Source organism: Mesoplodon mirus (genome assembly GCF_964341445.2).
Source record: "Mesoplodon mirus genome assembly, chromosome: 18".
NCBI lineage: Eukaryota > Metazoa > Chordata > Mammalia > Artiodactyla > Ziphiidae > Mesoplodon > Mesoplodon mirus.
The window spans coordinates 13,616,546-13,635,874 of NC_138994.1; the positions used below are offsets into that span (position 1 = coordinate 13,616,546).

Sequence of the window (19,329 nt, forward strand, 5' to 3'; positions counted from 1 at the left end):
GAGACCATCTTTCCTGCATCCTAACACAACTTGGTTGAATTCCCTTCAATAAATACAGCCTTGAAGACAGGTCGAGTTTGGGGAGGGGAGCCGGGGAGGCCTGCGAGGTGACTTCAGTGTGTGGTGAGAGGCCTGGCCCTGTCAGTGGACCACGTCCGCAGCCCTAGGCTTGAGACATGAGGTGGCGGCTTCATCTGCCTCCATGAACTGGAGTCTGAGGGATGGCAGGAGAGAGCACTCGGCGGCACAGTTCTGGAAGGGGCCAGAACACCCGTGCCCAGCAGAGATGCCGGAAGCTCTAGCCAGCAGGCTGTCAAAGGTCACGAATGATCAGGAAGAGGCAGCCATCCTCAGGCCGGAAGCACTTGCTGGGCATAGACGCCAGGTCCAGGTGGACGCCAAAGCGGGGAGGCCCACTCCTCCCCCCCGCCTTCAGCCTATCTGTGGGTCCGTCACCCCCGGCAGGGATGGGGGTCGTGTCATCGGTGTCTGGTCCTGAATTCCAGTGTTAACTGTGAAATGTGACTCTGCCCAGCGGGACAGTTTCTAACAGCCCTGAAGCCCTTGAATGGCGTGTGGCTCCCCTCCGAGGCTGCCCTGGGAACTGCATTTCACTGGGATGATGTCTCGAGATGAGGGGTTTCACCACCTGGGGGAAAGTCGGGCTGATTCTGGAGGAGCGTTTACAAGAGGAAACAGCTCCAGGACTCAGGGCGAGGGTGCCCTGGCACGAGGCTCTGGGACGCCAGGGCCTGGATGGAGCCAAAGGACAGTGTGACCTCCACACCCCGGGGAAGGGGCTCTGGGAGCACAGTCCCCACGTGCCCAGCAGGCGGTGCTCAGGACCTTGGAATCTTCAGGCCGTGGCACCAGGGTCCTGCCAGGTCTCCCTGGACTGCGCATGTGCATGTTGGGAGGGGTGCTGCTGCGGCCTAACCTTAATCTCAGGATGACAGGTGGAACCAGAGCCAGCAGGAGCCTGGCAGGGATGGGCTTGGGCTTGGACTCCAGAGGCTGCAGAAGGGGGGGTAGGAGACCCCATGGGGAGGGTCTCACTACTGGGTTCCTAAACCGGACCCTCCCTCGACTCATGCCTTAGTCTGGAAGAGCAACCCCCGCCTTTTTTCCTCTCCAAGTCTGAAAAAACCATCAGTATCAGATTCCTACAGCGGGGACCTTTCCCTCATGGTGTCGCTCTTCTCTCTTTGGTCCGTGCTGTAAATTGGTAGTTACTTCTAGAGGCCTCGCTAGACTCAGACGACACGCCTTTGGTGAGAATTCTTTAAAAAATGAGATTCGAGAGGCAGGGTGTTCTATGGCCCACGCACCCACCCTGCAGACGACAAAATAGATCTTGCAGCATCTGATCTGGTCTTTATTGTGGGTTCACTTCATCTTATTCTCCCCCGAATCCTTAAGTGAGCAAGGTTGGAAAACCCATTCCCCTCTGCCCGCACTCGCCTAACGTGTTTCCGGTCCTTTTAGCCTCAAGAGCTTTTGAGGTTTTAGACAGTTGCCCCTTGGGGCCATCAGCACCGCACACCCGGGGACGTGGAGTGGAGCTCGCAGTCCTTCCTAATGGCCTCCTGTCAGGGTCTTCTTGGCCTGGAAGAGAAAGTTCTTTGTCTCAATGAGTTGTTTTCAAGTTAGACGTGGCTCTAAAGTAAGAAAACTACCACACCAAATGCCATCTTCTGGCAAATAACTTACAAAGAGCCTGGCCATGGATGTGCAGCAGGGGGCCCCTGGGGCTGGGTCTCTGCTCCCGCCTCCACAGGCCACGGAGCTCAACCTGCTCTGTGGCCTCAAAGCCATGCCCACCTGTGCCAGGCACTGTGCAGGGCCACCAACGAGTTACGTTTAGTTTTCCCCCTTGTAGAGGAAACTCTGAGGTCAGAGATGCTGAAACACTCGCCCAGGGACGGGGCTCCCAGGGACGGAGCCGGAAGTGGCGCCCAGAGCCCTCTGCCTCCTCATTCAGCCCCGTGGAGCCTCAGGGTCCAGGCAGAGTGGGCAAAAGTGGGTTCACCGGCTTGTGTTCTTAGGTGAGAAACCCCCAGGTTCCCTGTGCTGAGCTGCCAGTGCCCAGGGCCTGCAGTTAGGTCACCCTCAGCGGAAAATGGCACGAGAGGCAGCGACATGCTCCCGGGGGCAGGACGACGTGACAGAGGCAAAGGAGCGTAAGGAATCACAGATGACCAGATACCTGTAATGGGTGATTCCTGACTAACCACGGGCGGTAGAGCAAAGCCTAGCGTGGCCAGAAGTGTGTGATCTTTATCGCACACGTGAATCCTTCCAACCAGCGACCACAGAATGAAGGTTTGTCCCCTCCCCAAGGGAACACTCTAAGTAAAGCAGGGAAGCTGCCAAGAGGTAGGAAGCAAGTCCAAGGGACACATGCAGCTTGGGTGAAGGGCACATGTCGGATCAGAGGTTGGTGACAAGGGCTGAGGCCACACGTCCCAGCCACAGTGATGGCAAGGAAGGTGCAAGGAGTTCTCTGAGCCCTCCAGGAAATGAGGGATAGCCCACGCATTCTCAGCCATCCTGGAACATCAGGAAACTGCCTTGGATTCCCTGGATTCTGCCAGGCTGACCCAACTGCCCCCTCTCGGGTCCAGTTTTCGAGATCAGCAGCTCTGGCGAACAGAGCTGACCAAAGGCATCGTGGCCCACCCCAGACCCACTGGGTCAGGGGCACCCAAGGCCATGACACCTTGGGCACCAGCTCAAAACCCTGTGTTAAAGCCTCATTATAGGCGGTCTCCGCACCCTCCTCCTGAGAGACTGGAACTCCCATCTCGGTTCCCCAGAGAGCTCCTCTCCCTCGGTCAGGTGTGGGTCTCTTCCAACCCTACTGCCTCCCCATCCCTTATAATAAATGCATCAACACAACACCATAACTCTTCATTTGTGCACAGTGTCTATTTTCATTGGCATAGCATTTGATCAGATGAGAATCAGAAAACGCCACAGCTCAAACAGAAACCACCTGTTACGGAAGGGTTAGAGGCAGAACTGAGTCCAGAGCCAAGAGAAGGAACACGCTGTTGTCACCACAGCCCGCTTCTGCGCCAGTGAGAACCAACCAGCGCGGCTGGGTGGGGGACTTCTCAGCCTCTGTAACCTTGGCCATGACAACAAACCTAAGATACACTCGTTTTTTCTCCTTTCACCCTCTGTGAAATGGGGTAGTCGAAAGGAAGGGGGGGTCGGGGGTGCCCGGTTGTAACTGCCCACGCACAGCACACACGTGGCGTCCTAAACACCGGAGAAACTAAGACAGCAGGGGCCGGGACCCCCCACCAGCAACAGTCCCGCAAAGGGTTACTAGGCACTGGTGGGTACACGTTGAGAGTGGTGTTCCCCCAACCTGACGGGCACGGGCACGCGCGCTCCGTGGCGGCGGGGGTCGCGCCGGCTGATGGAGGGTGTGCCGCGTCTGAAGCACTTGCTGGCGCCCAGCACCGCACCCAGAAGGAAAGGAAGCCGGAGGTCCCGCGCGGGCACGTGGGTCCCAGCCTCCCAGGGTCCGTTCCCCGGGCGGGGCCGGCGCCCACCTACCGCGGCAACGAAGCAGCTCCGTAAGGCCTCGAACTCCTGCGCGCACAGATCCTTCCTCAAGCGGCCGCCCGGGGCCATGGACGCCTGCACGCACCTGCCGTAGGCCGCGGCCTGGGGGCGGGACGGGGACGGGCGAGGGTCGCGGCGGCCCCCACGGCCGCCGGTCACCCGGGCAGACCCCGCCGCCGCTGCTCCCCAGTCACCACCACCCCGCCAGCCCGCACCCCGCCCCGCACGGCCCTTCCTGCCCCGCCTAACGGCTCCGCACCTCGGCCCCACAGGCCGCCAGGCGATCGGGGAAGGCGCGGAGGCGGCTTCGCACGCGACCCCACACCGCTCCGTTTCCCGACATGAGCAGCTCTTCCTGGCACCCGTGGGCGCCGCCATCTTAGGTCCAGCCTCTTCCGGCGCCCAACAGCTTGATAGGTCGGCGCTTCCGCCCACAACCTTTCTTGCGCTTTGTCATTGGTCAGGCTTCGGCCCACCCCTCCGCCTCTCTTCCGGAACCGCTCCTGGTGCTCCAGAGCCTTGCAATTGGCTCGCGATTTTGTCTGTCTTTGTCCTTGGACTTTGGATTGGTTCACGTGCAAATTGTTTCCCGAAGTCAGCCGCAGGGCCCGCCTCACGCGAGTGATTGGCCAGCGGGGTCAGACCCGCGCAGTTATTGGAAGGGGCTCGGGCCTGGCGGGAGCTGGGCGGGGCCGGAAGGTGACCGGTACCATGGCGGCCACGGTACCGTTGCGGGACCGCCTGAGCTTCCTGCACCGGGTGAGTGCGGGGGGCCCCGGCCCCGCCGCGCGCCGCCTCCTGGCCTCGCCCCCGGCCCGAGCCGGCCGCCTCCCTGGCTCCGCTCGACCCTCGCGGCGTCCCCGCGCGCCGGGCTCTCCGGCTGCTCCTGAGCTCGGCGTCCCCTCCGTCGTCCCCCGGCCCCTCCCACTTGTTCTCTCACCTCTTTTCCACCCCCTTCCGTCCCCTCCTACACCCCAGACCCCTCCTCCTCTCTCCTCCTACTCTTCGGCCCCTCCCAAAGGTGGGGGTCCCCACAGCACGTACGTCGAGGGAGCAGGTCAAGACACCCGTGTGTCAGGTCCACTGGGGACAGTGAGACCCCCTTGGACAAAATCCAAGTTGGAGAAGAGAGCTGTGGGACCCCAATTTTTGTTTTCTTACCCAACTTAAAGTATCAGTAGCCTTACAGAAAAGGAAACATAGTGACCCCAAATTGTGTCCAAGATAAACACAACCAGACACTGGTCCGGGAGACAGGGGAAAACCTTTTATTAAGTGGCTCAGGCAGTGGGGGAAGCCCTGAGCTCCACTCCAAATTGTGCAGAGAGGACTGAGAGTTTTCAGGACAGAAGGAGGGAAGGGTGGAGCTCAAGTGAAAAATTATAGGCAGTTGGGCAGTGTCCACGGGATACCGGCTGCTGTGCTGATAGCTGGTGGTTACAGAAGCTAGGATCCCATCATCCCGTAGCGACTGGGAGGCCCTGTCGTTCCTGGTGGTTACATTTAGAGGAGTGGCCTTCAGGTCCTTGAGAAAGATACTCCCGAGTTGTAGGAGGTCCGTGTTCACAATTGTAGGTCCTTCTTAGAAAATGCTCCTGAAATGACCCAGAACCAGTCCAATGTCCAAGGTCAAGAAAGGGAGGTTGGGGTCTGTCACCAGGTATAGGCCAGAATGAACAGTAAATTCTCCTGGCACCTCGAGCTTCCTCAGGCAGGCGGTGGGGATGGGGGTGGGGGGTTGCCCGGTTCACCCTCGTGCTGCCAGAAGCCCAGTCAGTTCTCTTTGAGCATAGATTTCGCTACGTGCCAAGCATTCTGAGGTTCTGCAGACCTTGCCAGCTCCCCTCTGGGTCTTGGTGGACAAATAGCTAAGCAGTGTGTACACACAGCCTCGTGCGACATTCAGGCAAACCGTATCTGTGGCCAGCACCTCCCGGAGTGCACCTGAAGTCTGTCTACACTGAGGCTCGTGCCCCCCAGGTGTTCAGTGGTGTGGAATGGGTGTTTCTGGTTTTTATCCCTATAAGCTATACGTCTTTGTGCTGAGTCAGTTCTTAATGTAAAGGCGTTTCTGCTAACAGGTAAATGTGAGACACACAACTAAGTTGGTTGTTCTTGCTTTGGGTTGTTTCCGTGGAGTCCCTTCATAGAAGTGGAGCTGTGGGTCGGTCAGGCTGAATGTTTATGTCACTTTGCTGATTTGTGTTCTGGAAAAATGCAATCTTCCCAGTGCCCTGCGTGGGAAGTGGGAAGGGGGCTGACCCCAAGGGCTTTTTTTTTGCCAGTCAGTAAGTAGGTAAACTAAAGGTGCTTTTAAGTTGTGCGGCTGTAAGCATAGGGGTCTGGGGGCCATGCCGAATCCTGACCCAGAGGGCCCGTCACCGTGGAGACCACCACCCATTTCCTCTTCCCAGGCGTTCATCCTGACCTCCACAGGGGAGTCTCCTGCAGGCTTCCTGTGGCCAGTAGCACCATAGCTGCCCTCTCTGGGTCCCCTCACCCTGTGGCATGCCAACAACAAGATGTGTGGAGACTGGTACCCCCAGGAGCCCCGAGAGCGAGGGCTCCTGTGGCCCCTCTCAGGAATCGGTGGCCGGGGGCCCCCTGTGTGCGTGGCCACTCACTGTGGGCGGGGCTCTCCCTCCCTTTCAGCTCCCGATTCTCCTGAAGGGAACGTCGGATGACGACGTCCCGTGTCCAGGCTACCTGTTTGAGGAGATCGCCAGTATCCTTCCTTGTGGACACGTGGGGGCCCTGGAGCAGGGTTCCTGGGCTTCTACCCTGAGCGGGCCACGGCTCCTTTACCATAGTAGCCAGGTGTGAGCGGGCTCTGAAAGCCGCACTACTGATGACATGAGGCTCAGGAAACCCTAGAAGCCCGATGCTCCTGAAACCAGGGCCTGGGGTGGGCGCCTGTTGGGGGGACACACCGAGGAGCGTGATGGCAGGAAGGTCTGCCTTCTCTCCCAGGCCAGCGGCCTTGTGTGGCCCAGGGTCAGCTCGCCCCTTCCCTAACCGAGCGCCTCCCAGAGATCTCCCACGAGTCCCTGGGCAGCAGCCAGTGCCTCCTGGAGTACCTGCTGAGCCGTCTGCAGAGCGGCTCTGGCCGCGTGAAGCTCAAGGTGAGTCCGTGAGCGGCTCCACAGACCTTCCTGGGGGTTAGTTTAGGGCCCAGTCCCGCCCCCGGTGGTGAGGCTGGAGGGGAGGGGTGAGCCGGGGGCGCGGTGGCTGTGTCGGGAGGGGTGCCGTTCTTTGGGCCCAGCTCTGCCCCACATGCCTGCTTCCCCAGGTACTGAAGATCTTGCTGCACCTGTGCGGTCATGGCTCCTCGTCCTTCCTGCTCATGCTTAAGCGCAACCCCGCCTTCATCCAGGAAGCCGCAGGTACAGCGCCGCCACAGCCCAACGGAGGTGCAGGGAGGAGGGTGGCCAGGGCAGGTCTTGGCCAGATCCCTTAACCCGGGCCCCCGCTTCCCCACCCCTTACTCAAGCTCCCCACCCTGTGCCCCGTCCACCCTGTCCTCTGCTGCCAGCACCTCCGTGCCGGACCCTTCCCTCCTCCCCGCGGGGCCAGGCCAGCTCAGCTGGGGGCTCCTCCAAACCCTCCCTGCGCTTAGCCCCCCGCTCCTCCCCTGTGTTCACCGCACTGTGCAGAATGACTGGTGTCTGTCCGTGAGCCCTGCCAGGCCCTTGCGGCCTGGACCTTTCCTGTCCTTGTGCCCTGCACACGGTGGGCGCTCAGCAAGCGTCTGCACTGCCGTCCCTGCCACGGGCTCTCTCTTCTCCCCAGGGCTGCTCCTCAGGGCCCTAGTAAGCCTTCCTCTCTTGGAAGGGCTGTGGGAGGACGGGACTGGTGAGGCCGTCGGGAGAGGTGGGGCTCTGGCCTGTCGTGATCCAGGGGACAGGTGGGTCTGGGGTGGAGCCCCATCCCTCACCCGCCCCCAGGCCGGAGGTGTCTCTCATCTCGTTAACAAGGACTTGTGGGGGAGTGGCCTGAGATCTTCTCCTCGGGTGGGGCGAACTGAACAGGAAGGCCTTGGAGTTCAGGCAAGAACCCACCCCGCCAAGCTGTCCCTGAGAGGGCAATGCCATGGAGGGGACTGAGTCCCTTGGCCACTGCTTGCTTGCAGGAGACCCTGAGCTGTTAGCGAGTGAGTCCCACCCGCCAGGTGCTGGGACTTATCCCACCCACACCCCAAATCCACTGTCCCCCCTTTACTGCAGGCAGGACTGAGGCCAGGGTGGGGCTGGGCTGCCCATGGGCCCTGGGCCACTATGCCAGTGCCTTGGAGACAGGGAATGGTCTTGAATCAGGCACAGACCATGACTCAGCAGATGCCCAGAGGCGTCCAGGGGGCTGGGGGTGCACTTGTCATAGCTTAGCTCCCCAGAGCTTGTGCACTGAAGCAGCACGGCTGGTTCATACTCACCAGCCAGCTGGTCAGAATGGGCCTGTCCCGCTGGGCAGCTCATGTGACCATGGCTGGTGCCAGATGTCACCTCTATCCTGGTCTCCAAAGAGGGCAGATGAAGCAGAACAGGGACAGCAGACCGTGGTTTTCTGTTGGCACCAAAATCTCTTGAGCTCTGAGCACTGCCCCCAGAGGACGGGTGCCCGGATAGGCCTGCACAGTCTGGGAGAAGAGATGGTACTGGGAGCAGGAAGGTACACAGAGAGGACGGCCCTACTTTGGGGGCCAGACGGGGGTCCCCTGCGATTCGAGGCTTGGGCCCCACAGGGAGGGTGGGAGCTGTGGCAGGGAGGTGCCCGCCCTACCTGGTTGCAGGGCCGTGGTCTGCACACCCCAGGGTTGGCCTGCCAGGGTGGAGACAGCACCAGATGGGTGAAAAGTGAGATGTGTTTGGACAGAGGAAACAGAGAGGCCCCGCTCTTCCTCTCAGCTCTGAAAGGATGAGGTGGAGCCAGGCCTAAGGGTATCCTCCAGCTAGTGCAAGGGCCCTGCAGCAGGGAGAGCCCGGGAGTGGTTTAATGAGATTTAAGCTCATTTGATTCACCACATCTGAAGTTTTATGATCAGGAGACTTTTCAGGCGTGATAAGGAACTTGAGTTTTATCATCTTTGAGCCCCTGGAAGCTCTAAGTGTTTTGAATTGGACAAGAGCCTCCTCTGGTTGCCTCTGGGTGGAGAAGGGGTGAGGGGAGGCAGTTAGGCCGTGGGTGCAGGAGCTCAGGCGAGGGGCGGCAGTGGGTTCAGGGAGTGATGCAGCCCATGATGTTCTGGAGGTTGGATTGCAGCCTCGCCGCTGTGGGTGTGGGCGAGGGGGAGCCGAGGGGTTGTGAGGGCATAGCCACCTCAGGCCTGGGGACGGTGGTGCATCTGTGCTTTAGGAAGCCCCCAGGGACTTGGGGGGTGGTGCTGAGCAGGGGCTTCATGGGGGGCTGGGCGGGGCCGAGGTTCACCACCTGTGTCGGGGGTGGGCTTTGAGGCTGGGCCCCTCGGGGTGGTTGGCATAGCCCAGCTCAGTTCTGCCCCCCTCTGCCTCCGTCCCGCAGTTTTCACGGGACCCCCGGATCCTCTCCACGGGAACAGCTTGTACCAGAAGGTGCGGGCAGCCGCCCAGGTGAGCCCAGGACCCAGGTCTCTCCCTGCTTTTCCCACCCGGGACTCTGGTTCCACTCCTGCTGTGGGACAGGAGCCCCTGTGTGTGGCCCTCAGAGGAGAAGGGGACAGGGGCGCGGAGCAGAGGGGTGGGCGGGAGGACAGTGGCGGGTGGCAGTGCTGAGTGTACTCTGCCTCTGCCTAGGACTTGGGGGCTGCCTTGTTCTCGGACGCCTCGTCACCTCTACCTCCCTCCCAGCCACCCAGGGCCCTGCCTCCAGCAGGTATGCATGTACGTCCAGCCCCATCACCAGGTTCCACTCTGCGGGGGCTCACGGCCTCTCCTCCCCTGAGTATCCGGGGCTGAGGGTGGGGGTCCCCGCTGCTGCTGACGTGGGCCTCCCCACAGGCATGGGCTCCCAGTCCAGGCCCCAGAGCTCCCTACAGGGCTTCGGCTACAGCAAGGAACAGGGCCACACAGGTGAGTGCTGTGGGGATGAGGGGCGGGGCGAGGGGTGGGCGGGGCCCTGTGCCTCCGACTGACTTCCCTCCCACCCTGGGGCGGCAGGGCGGGTGCAGCCGCTCTGTTTAACCGACAGGTGAGAAGCCAGGCTGAGGGTCAGCCTTGCACTCGGGCCCCCAGCGCTGGCTCCTTCAAGGAGCCAAGGGCAGAGGGTGGTGGTCCCGGCTGTGAGAGAGGTGATTTAGAGCAGGCCCGGTGCCGGCCCTGCTTGCTGGGAGAGCCTGAGGCCCCAGCAGGGCCACGTGAGCCTCTCATGGGCTCTGGGGCCGTGTCAAGCTGTTGTGCTGACTGTCTGGTCACGGCTTCCAGTTCCCTGGCACTTCTAATTCCTAAAGTGGGTCTGCCTCAGAGGCCCCGCCTGTTCCTAATTTGGGGGTGACCGCTGGATCACCCTCCATGGGGCACTCATGTGGGAAGGCCCTCCAGCCCTGGACATGAGCGCTCCTTAAGCGGTCACGGAGATTGTGGTTCTCAGGACAAGCACCTTGGGTGGCCCCCTGCTCCGAGGCGGGGACCCAGGGAGCCCAGCGGCACAGCTTTGCTGTAAGCTGCCGAGCATCCAGGTTCCACGGGGCCAGGATGCACTGAAGTGAATTCACCACAGAAGCTTCCGGAAGGGCCCTGTCCCTCTGCACGGCCTCTGCTCTGTGACAGCAGCTTGTGTCCTGCTCCCAAGTCCTGGGTGGGGAGCAGGCAGGGGTACCTCATCCTGGGAAAACGGGGCAGGACTGAGAGGGGTTGTGCCGTCTCCTCTCTGTCTCTGGTGCAGGCTCTGCGGGCGAAGCCTTCCTGTCCACCATCCAGAAGGCCGCAGAGGTGGTGGCCAGCGCCATGCGCCCTGGGCCTGAGAGCCCCAGCTCCCAGAGGTCCCTTCTGCGAGGTGATGCCTACCAGCCGGCTGTGACACCTTCAGCCAGCCTCGGCCCTCCAACCCCCGGGAACCCTCTCCCCACAGCCGGCCCAGGTGCCCGAGGTATCCAGCGAGACTCCTCCCCTGGAGGGGTCTGGCTTCCCCCTCCCAGGGCCCTGGGCTTCCTGTCACCTGTTCGGGCCAGGCCGGAGCTGATGGGGGAGGAGGAAGAAAGCAGCCCACCCATGGTGGGAGGGGGTACGAGCCACACCCTGCCGGTCCCACGACATCTCTCAGAGCCAGCACACTCCACTGGCCACGTGGGAACCCCCGCAGAGCCAGCCGCCCACGCGACTTGAGTTCCCTGGGGCCTCTGCAGTGGCTGCCTTGTCCCCGCACTGTCTGACGTCTCTGTCAGTCTGCTCTGGGTGGGAGCTTGGGTGGTAAGGCCCCACGAGAAGGCGGGGTCTGCCTAGGATCCCAGCTGCTCAGACACAGAAGCAGGACTTGAGCTGGGACGGGAGCCCAGCCCCAGCTCTTGTGCGTTCACCCCGTGCGTTCAAGCGGCTATGCAGCCCATCAGGGCCCAGGGACAACAGGGAAGCCCCCCACAGGGGCCAGGCTCCGTGGCACGTGTGTTCTGGTGGTGAGCTGTAAGAAAAGGGGGGGCAGCTGTCTGTGATCTCCGCCTTTCCCAGAAGCTGCTGTCAGTTTGTCCGGCTCGAAGGAAGAATGTCAGGGCTCACTGGGATTTGAGAGCTGCCGTGCTGGGCGCTGCCCCACTGCCCCAGCCCGCTGCCCTGCGCATCCTGCCTCCCGCCTGGCCTCTGGTGCCTGGCGCTGCTTCCTGCATTTTCCAGGCCGGGCGTGTCCCATGCGGGACTCCCCACCCTGGCCCTGAGTCAGAATGTGCCCCATTCTGTCCCGTCTCCTCTCGCCTGGTGTTTCCTGGAGCTGGAGCCCAGGCGGCCGCCCTGTCCACATCTCAGGACCCAGCCCCCAGGCCCTTCCCTGGGTCTCCCCGCCCAGGGCTCCCGGAAGATGGACATGGGGCCAGTCTGAGGCCCGCAAGGGTCTTACCCTTGGTCACTGTTTCTTCCAGCCATGAGACACCAGCCTGGGCAGGCCGGAGGCGGCTGGGATGAGCTGGACAGCAGCCCAAACTCTCAGGATTCTTCCCAGGAAAATGACGACCTGGGCAAGGCCTCGGACTCAGGTAGCCCGTCGGGCAGTGACAGCCCCTCAGGGGCCAGCCGGGCACCCAGCGACCTGGCAGAAAGGTGAGCCAGCACCCCAGGGCACCCCTCCCTGCCCTGCTCCAGGGTCCTACCCCGATGGGGGAGACTTGACCCGGAAAGGCTTCACCCCTCCTGGCATGGGTGGAGCCCACCCTCTTTCCTGACCTGTGTGCCCCCGACAGGGTCGAGGCCGTGACCCTGAGTGACTGCCAGCAGGAGCTGAGCCTGGTCCGGGCCGTGACACGGGGGCCACATTGCTTCCTGAGCCGAGAGGAGGTGCAGCACTTCGTCAAAGAGTGAGCCCCTGACCCACTGCAGGCTCCCCAGCCCTGCGCCCCCCTGGCCCTCGCCCTGGCTCTGCACACCGCCCCCCTCTTGCTCTGCTGGCCCAGCCCCATTGCCCGGTGCCCGCTTCATGCAGGTGTGGACTCCTCAACTGTGAGGCCGTGCTGGAGCTGCTCATCCGCCACCTGGGCGCAACCAGCGAGCGTGTGCAGATGGTGAGGAGGGGAGCGGGGCTGGCGGTGGGTGAGGGCGGAGTGAGCACGGGATGCTGGTGGACTGCCCAGCTCGGCTGAGGGCCGAGAGGAGGGAGGGAGCTGGTCAGACAGCCCTCCCTGGGGGTGGACCCTGCTGACGTCAAGCCCGCCCCGCAGAGAGCTCTGGGTGCCATTGCCTCCCTCGGGTGCACCGACCTGCTCTCCCAGGAGCGAGTCCTGCTCCTTGCCCGGCCTCGGCTGCAGGAGCTCAGTGTGGGCAGCCCCGGACCCGTGACCAACAAGGCCACCAAGGTGGGCAGCCTCTGGGACCCAGAGAAGCGGGCGTAGGACGCCTCGGCGGCCCCACACCGTCTCCCCCACCCTCCACTGCCTTCCCTAGACCCACCCCTCCTGCCCTTGCTGGACAGGAGGGACAGGTCATGCCCTTAAGACAGCGGTTGGGGGCCTGGCCTCTCCCTGTTCCTGGCACCCCCATGCTCCCCCACCCTTCTGCTCAGCAGCTCTGCCCTTCGGGCGACTCGCTGTCCCTCATGTCTCGTCTCCTGTGGGAAGCCTCCTCGACTGCTTGGATGCATCTATCCCTCTGTTCTGCACTCTTGGTCACAGCTCGTGGGTCTGAGCTCTGTTCCCAGATCCCCAGCTCCAGGAGGACAGAAATGGTTCCGTTCGTCTGAGTCCTCTTTCCACTGATGAATGTGGGGAGGCCACCTGGAATCTTCGCTGGGAGCCCCTCGGCAGCAGCCAGGCCCCGGCATCTCCGCCCGCTGTTGGCATCCTTCGGCTTCTGGTTTCTTCTGTGGTGGCTGAAGATTCAGATCCTTAGTTACCTGTCCCTAAACTGCCCTTCTTCAAAGCACTAGTGAAACTGCCACACATGAAACTCATTGTGGGCATGTCACGGTGGTGTTTCTAAAACCTGGGAAGGACCCAGGAGTCCAGCAGGCGGGAACGATCAGGGGGTTTAGACACGTCTGTTCTCTCCGTGTGTGTGTCAGGTTCTCATGTGGCACCTGACCGGGGGGGCTTTTCCTGCTCTGGCAGGTCACATGGCAGCTTGATGCCGGGAAAGTGTCCATTTGTGTGACAGCGGGTGGAGAGCAGCAGCGCTGCAGTTGGGGGAATGACACGAGAACAGTTGTGAGCGGCTAGCGGCCCTGCCCCCTGCTCTGGGCAGCGGCATTGAGGAGGGAACCGGGAGGGCCATGTCCTCTGAGATTCCTGGAGGAGCATAGGAGCCCTCACTGATTCCCCTCTTCTTCCCTCGTTCAGATCCTGAGACACTTTGAAGCCTCCTGCCGACAGTGGCCCCCTGCCCGGAGGCCCCCAGCCGAGCCTGGCCCCGCAGTCGCCCATGTGGGCCCATCAGACCTGCTGAGCGACACCCTGCCTTTCACCGGGGGCCAGGCCTTCCTGCAGCCTCTGAGTTCAGCTCTGTTCTCGCCCAAGGGCACTGCTCCCCCATCGGGGCTGCAGCCCGGCCCTGTGCCCCCGACTTCCATGGACGGCTGCCCGCTTCCAGCCCATGCGGATGCCAGGGAGGCCAAGACCAGACTGGCAGGTTCCAGAGAGCAGGGGGCTGGATCTGAGCGGGGCCTGTTCGGCACAGACACTGCAAAGGGAGGGCCAGAGCTTGACCCGGGCCCCGGAGATAGCTGTGACTCCTTGTTTGCTGGCATGGAACTGGTGGCCTGTCCCCGCCTGGTGGGGGCCGGGACTGCTGCAGAAGAGTCCCTCCCAGCCTGCCAGGCTCCCTGGACATCGTCACAGAGGGTGGCAGCAAAAGAGCCTTCTGGCTCTGAGCCATCAGCTTTCGCATTCTTAAACTCATGATCTTGTCAGCCTGGGCCACTTGCAGAGTCTCTGTGTCCCACAGCCCCTCGCTCCTAGGACCCTGTGACTTTGTGCTGTCCCCACGTGCCCACAGCCTCTGTGTCCCACCAAAGAGTGGCTCCCCTCAGGTGTCTGCAGTCATCCTCGCCCTCCTCTGGCCTCCTCCCCTCACCCACTGAGGCCTTGGTGCGGGCAGCCACCCAGCCAGGCAAGCTCAGAGTGGACAGCCCACCCAGTGACGAGAACAGCCACCAGTAAAGCACAGATAATATTTCAGGAGTCCACGAACCATCCAGAGCCAGGCCGGCACTGCTGGAAGAGGTCATCCTTGCCCATGGGGGCTACTCCCCAACCTTGTCCCTGAGGTGGGTTCCCCATTTTTCTGCTGGGGAGCAGGACCCCCCCCACAGCCCACCCGTGGGTGTGATGGCCGAGGAGCAGCCCCCCAAGCAGCCCGCAGGACACACACGGAGGGTGGGACGGGCACAGAATGAGGAGCTGAGTGCTCACTGAGACTGGCAGCCGGCGGGCCCTGGGCTTCCGGGTCCCCCACCTCACAGCCATCTGGTCTGGCTGGATGAGCACACCGCCCGCTTTTCCCAGTTGCCAAAGGGATCCTAAGGGAGGACAGTGGGGTGGGTGGTATGGCGTGGCCTGCCTGGAGGGCATGGGAGGGAAGGCCTGCTAACCGAGCTCAGAGACCAGACGCCCCTTGGAACTGTCCTCAGTCCCCAGGGTCCTCACGGGCACACAGAGAGGGGCACCGGGGGGAGACAGAGAGGCCCCATCTGCAGGCTGAGCCCAGGCCCGGCCCCCAGCCAAGCTTCTGCTGTTTCCAGAGGACAGGCCTGAGAGGAGGACCGCAGGGCCGCCTCAGTCATTCCCCCCTGCCCCCGCTGTCTCCTTGGCCAGAGACTGGCCATTTGGACTTGAATTCCTATAGCAGCAGGTAGGCACAGGGCCTTACAAGTGCTGACCTCGGGGTCCCCTGGGGAAACCCCTGCCTGCCCTGCCCTCAGAAACAAGGATTTTTGGGTGGATTTGGAATCACCGCTTGGGTCTTTGAGCTCAGATCCCTCTCTCAGCGGGGGTAGGGGGGGGTGTCCTAAGCAGCGTCACACCTTCTCTTCCAGCAGGATAGGGCCCTTTCCAGCATTGGGTCCCTGTGTGACCCATGTCAGCTCCCCCCTGCCATGACCACTGCCTGCAGACTGTACAGCCACCTCAGAGCAATGGCTGTGGTCCCTCTTGGAAGAACTGGGGTCACACCTTCTACATAAACACTGCTGTTCACACAAAGCTGCACTGTTTGCTTTTTTCTTTTTGTGTGTGTGTGTGTGTGTGTGTGTGTGTGTGTGTGTGTGTGTGTGAGAGTGAGTGAGTGAGTGAGTGAAGATGGCCCTAAGGGGCACACAGAGAGACTTCTAAAAGCAGGGACAGGTATTTCTTCCTTAAATGTTTGGAAAGACTCCCCAATGGAACTATCTTGTCCTGTAATTTTCTAAATTCCAGGGTTTTTAACTATGAAGTTCGATTTCTTTCTTTTTTTTTTTTTTTTGCGGTACACGGGCCTCTTACTGTTGTGGCCTCTCCCACTGCGGAGCACAGGCTCCAGACGCGCAGGCCCAGTGGCCATGGCTCACGGGCCCAGCCACTCTGTGGCATGTGGGATCCTCCCAGACCAGGGCACGAGCCTGTGTCCCCGGCATCGGCAGGCGGACTCAACCACTGCACCACCAGGGAAGCCCCCGAAGTTCAATTTCTTAAGTAGATTTAGGATGATTTGGGTTATCTATTTCTTCATAGGCGAGCTTAAATAATTTTTTTTTAAATTTATTTTTGGCTGCGTTGGTCTTCATTGCTGCACGTGGGCTTTCCCCAGTTGCAGTGAGTGGGGGCCACTCCTTGTTGGGGTGTGCGGGCCTGTCACTGCATTGGCCTCTTGTGGAGCACGGGCTGTAGGCGCGCAGGCTTCAGTAGTTGTGGCACGCGAGCTCAGTAGTTGCAGCTTGTGGGCTCTAGAGCGCAGGCTCGGTAAGTTGTGGTGCACGGGCTTAGCTGCTCCGCGGCATATGGGATCCTCCTGGACCAGGGCTCAAACCTGTGTCCCCTGCATTGGCAGGTGGATTGTTAACCACTGCACCACCACGGGAGCCCCAGCTATAGAGTTTTTCTAGCCTACTTTTCATTATTCTTTCAATTTCTATAGAGTTCCACCTGTCATTTCTGTTACTGATAATTTTTCCCCTTTCTTGGTTAGTCTGATTAGAGGTTTATTAATATTACTGACCTTTTCAAAGAACTAACTTGGTTTAATTCTATCTACTAGTTTTATGTTTTCTATTTCATTGATTTTTGCTCTTTATTATTTCATTCGTTCTAGGTTTTTTTCTTTCTCTAGTTTTTTAAAGCTTAGATTATTGATTTGAGAACTTTATTCTAATATAAACGTTTTAAAATATTTATTTATTTGGCTGCACCAGGTCTTAGTTGCAGCATGTGGGATCTTTTTTTTTTTTTTTTTTAAGTTGTGGCATGCAGGATCTTTAGTTGAGGCATGTGGGATACTTAGTTGTGGCATGCAGAATCTTTGGTTGAGGCATGTGGGCTCTTTTAGTTGTGGCAGGCAGGATCTAGTTCCCTGACCAGGGGTCGAACTTGGGCCCTCTGCATTGGGAGCATGGAATCCTGCACGTTTTCCTCTAGACACTGCTTTAGCTGCATCCCATGAATTTTGATACATTTTATTTTTATTCAGTTCAAAGTATTTTCTAATTTCCCATAAGACTTCCTTTTTGTCTGATGGATTATTTTAAAATGTGTTTTTTTGTTATTACTACTTTAACTCTGATGTAAGAGAACATATTTTGTGAGACTTCCATTATATTGTTAAAGATTTCAAACTTTTGTCAAAGTTTGTTTAGTGGCCCAGAATATAGTCTATCTTGGTGAATGTTCCATGTACGCTTGGTATAGAGAAGTACAGATCAATCTCCTTCATCAACATAGATTAAAAAAAAAATCTTCAACAAAATATTAGCAAAACAGGGCTTCCCTGGTAGTGCAGTGGTTAAGGATCCACCTGCCAATGCAGGGGACATGGGTTCGAGCCCTGGTCCGCAGAGCATGATCCCACATGTCGCAGAGCAGTTAAGCCCGTGTGCCACAGCTACTGAGCCTACACTCTAGAGCCCGCAAGCCACAACTACTGAAGCCTGCACATCTAGAGCCTGTTGTCCGCAACAAGAGAAGCCACCGCAGTGAGAATCCCACGCACCACAACGAAGAGTAACCCCTGCTTTCTGCAACTAGAGAAAGCCCGCGCATAGCAGCGAAGACCCAGCGCAGCCAAAAACTAAAAATAAATTAATTAATTTAAAAAATAAAATTAGCGAAACAAATCCAGCAATATACAAAAAGTAATACATCACAATAAGTGGAGTTTTTCCTGGGGAAGGAAGGCTCGTTCAACATCTGAAAATCAATCAGTGCAATTCATCATATTAACACACCTAAGGAGAAAGAATCACATTATCATTTTACACAGAGATAGCAAGAGAGAAAGTTCAACATTCATTCATGATTTTTTTAAAAACTCAGCAAACTAGAAATATAACAATTTCTTTCACCTGGTAAAGAGTATCTACAAAAATCCCACGGCTAACACCATACTTAATGGCAAAGGACTGGATGTTTTCCCCCTAAGATTGGGAACAAGGCCAGCTTGTCCATGCTCATCACTTCTGTTTAGCATTGTCCTGGAAGCTCCAGCCACAAAATAAAACAAGAAAAAATCAAAAGGCAAACACATTGGAAAGGAGGAAATAAAACAGTTTCTATTCACAGAGAGCATGATTGTCTATGTAGAAAATCACATGGAATCTACACAAAACCCTAAAACTAATAAATGAGTTTAGCAAGAACACAGGCTACAGAGTAAATTATACCATGAACTGTATTTTCGTATACTGGTGATAAACAATTTAAATTGACATTTAAAAAACTATTATTTATGATAGGGCTTTCCTGGTAGTGCAGTGGTTAAGAATCCGCCTACCAATGCAGGGGACACGGGTTCAAGCCCTGGGAAGATCCCACGTGCTGCGGAGCAACTAAGCCCACGCACCACAACAAATACTGAACCTGCGCTCTAGAGCCCGCATGTCACAACTGCTGAGCCCATGTGCCACAACTACTGAAGCCCAAGCGCCTAGAGTCTGTGCTTCACCACAAGAGAAGCCACCGCAATGAGAAGCCCGTGCACCGCAAGGAAGAGTAGCCCCTGCTCCCTGCAACTAGAGAAAGCCTGCACGCAATAACGAAGACCCAACACAGCCAAAAATAAAAATAAAATAAATAAATTTATTTTAAAAAACCCACTATTATTTATGATAGCATCTGAAAAATGAAATAATTAGATATAAATCTAAAAAATATATGTAGGCTCTGTATGATGAAAATACAAAAGACTGATGAAGGAAATCAATGAAGACCTACATAAATGGAGAGATATACCATGTTCACAGATTGGAAAATTTTACTGTTAAGATGTCAATTCTCCCTAGATTGATCTATAGATTTAACATAATCCCCATCAAACTCCCCATGGATTTTTTTGTAAATGGAGACAAGCTGATCCTGAAAGCTACAGCCAAAGTCAAAGCAATTAGAATAGCTAAGGTGATTTTGAAAAAGAACACAGAAGGCTCACAGTACCTGATTTGAAGTGTAAGATGGGTGAAAGTTCAGACACAGATCAGTGGACCAGTACAGACAGTTCAGAAACAGACCCATACAGATATGGTCAATTGGTTTTCCACAGGTGTCAAGGTAATTCAATGGAGAAAGGATAGACTTTCACCAGATAGTATTGAAACAACTGGAAGAAAAGAATGAGGCTTGGCCCCATCTCATATCTTACACAAATTTTTTTTTAAATTTAATTTATTTATTTATTTTTGGCTGTGTTGGGTATTTGTTGCTGCACGGGCTTTCTCTAGTTGCGGCGAGAGGGGCCTTCATTGTGGTGCATGGGCTTCTCATTGCGGTGGCTTCTCTTGTTGCAGACCACGGGCTCTAGGAGTGTGGGCTTCAGTTGTTGTGGTGCATGGGCTCAGTAGTTGTGGCTCACAGGCTCTAGAGCGCAGGTTCAGTAGTTGTGGCTTAGTCGCTCCGCGGCATGTGGAATCTTCCTGGACAAGGCCTCGAACCCGTGTCCCCTGCATTGGCAGGCAGATTCTTAACCACTGCAC

At 58.0% G+C, this 19,329-nt stretch overlaps 2 protein-coding genes across 9 annotated transcripts; one reads left to right on the top strand and one right to left on the bottom strand.

Moving 5' to 3' along the window:
* Positions 1 to 1,354: 1,354 nt before the first annotated feature.
* NDUFAF8 (NADH:ubiquinone oxidoreductase complex assembly factor 8) lies at positions 1,355 to 3,994 on the bottom strand. Its single transcript, XM_082603299.1, has 3 exons — positions 3,836 to 3,994; positions 3,568 to 3,678; positions 1,355 to 1,605 (listed from the first exon to the last, which is right to left on the bottom strand). Exons 1-3 carry the CDS (start codon positions 3,917 to 3,919, stop codon positions 1,576 to 1,578), a joined length of 225 nt encoding a protein of 74 aa, XP_082459425.1. The 5' UTR covers positions 3,920 to 3,994; the 3' UTR covers positions 1,355 to 1,575.
* Positions 3,995 to 4,023: 29 nt separating this feature from the next.
* On the top strand, positions 4,024 to 15,376 carry TEPSIN (TEPSIN adaptor related protein complex 4 accessory protein). Of its 8 annotated transcripts, none has more exons than XR_014291866.1 (14): positions 4,230 to 4,335; positions 6,229 to 6,301; positions 6,607 to 6,698; positions 6,866 to 6,959; positions 9,091 to 9,158; positions 9,342 to 9,420; positions 9,546 to 9,617; positions 10,429 to 10,632; positions 11,612 to 11,789; positions 11,930 to 12,043; positions 12,169 to 12,247; positions 12,404 to 12,538; positions 13,517 to 15,026; positions 15,211 to 15,376. XR_014291866.1 is itself a non-coding variant. In XM_082603298.1 (13 exons), exons 1-13 carry the CDS (start codon positions 4,288 to 4,290, stop codon positions 14,075 to 14,077), a joined length of 1,797 nt encoding a protein of 598 aa, XP_082459424.1. In that variant the 5' UTR covers positions 4,024 to 4,287; the 3' UTR covers positions 14,078 to 15,376. The 8 variants fall into 8 exon arrangements, 4 of the variants coding, with proteins under 4 accessions (XP_082459424.1, XP_082459421.1, XP_082459422.1 ...); XR_014291867.1 differs by having other exon boundaries at positions 15,214 to 15,376; XR_014291868.1 differs by having other exon boundaries at positions 13,517 to 14,442; positions 14,806 to 15,376.
* Positions 15,377 to 19,329: the final 3,953 nt, after the last annotated feature.

Excerpts from the sequence above, each read along its gene's own strand:
- NDUFAF8 (XM_082603299.1), bottom strand. The coding sequence starts at position 3,919 with ATGTCGGGAAACGGAGCGGTGTGGGGTCGCGTGCGAAGCCGCCTCCGC. Across the intron at positions 3,679-3,835 it reads TGGCGGCCTGTGGGGCCGAG|GCCGCGGCCTACGGCAGGTG; the intron begins GTGCGGAGCCGT and ends TCCCGCCCCCAG. Across the intron at positions 1,606-3,567 it reads GGAGCTGCTTCGTTGCCGCG|GCCAAGAAGACCCTGACAGG; the intron begins GTAGGTGGGCGC and ends TTTCTCTTCCAG.
- TEPSIN (XM_082603298.1), top strand. The coding sequence starts at position 4,288 with ATGGCGGCCACGGTACCGTTGCGGGACCGCCTGAGCTTCCTGCACCGG. Across the intron at positions 6,302-6,606 it reads CCTGTTTGAGGAGATCGCCA|AGATCTCCCACGAGTCCCTG; the intron begins GTATCCTTCCTT and ends AGCGCCTCCCAG. Across the intron at positions 9,421-9,545 it reads CAGGGCCCTGCCTCCAGCAG|GCATGGGCTCCCAGTCCAGG; the intron begins GTATGCATGTAC and ends GCCTCCCCACAG.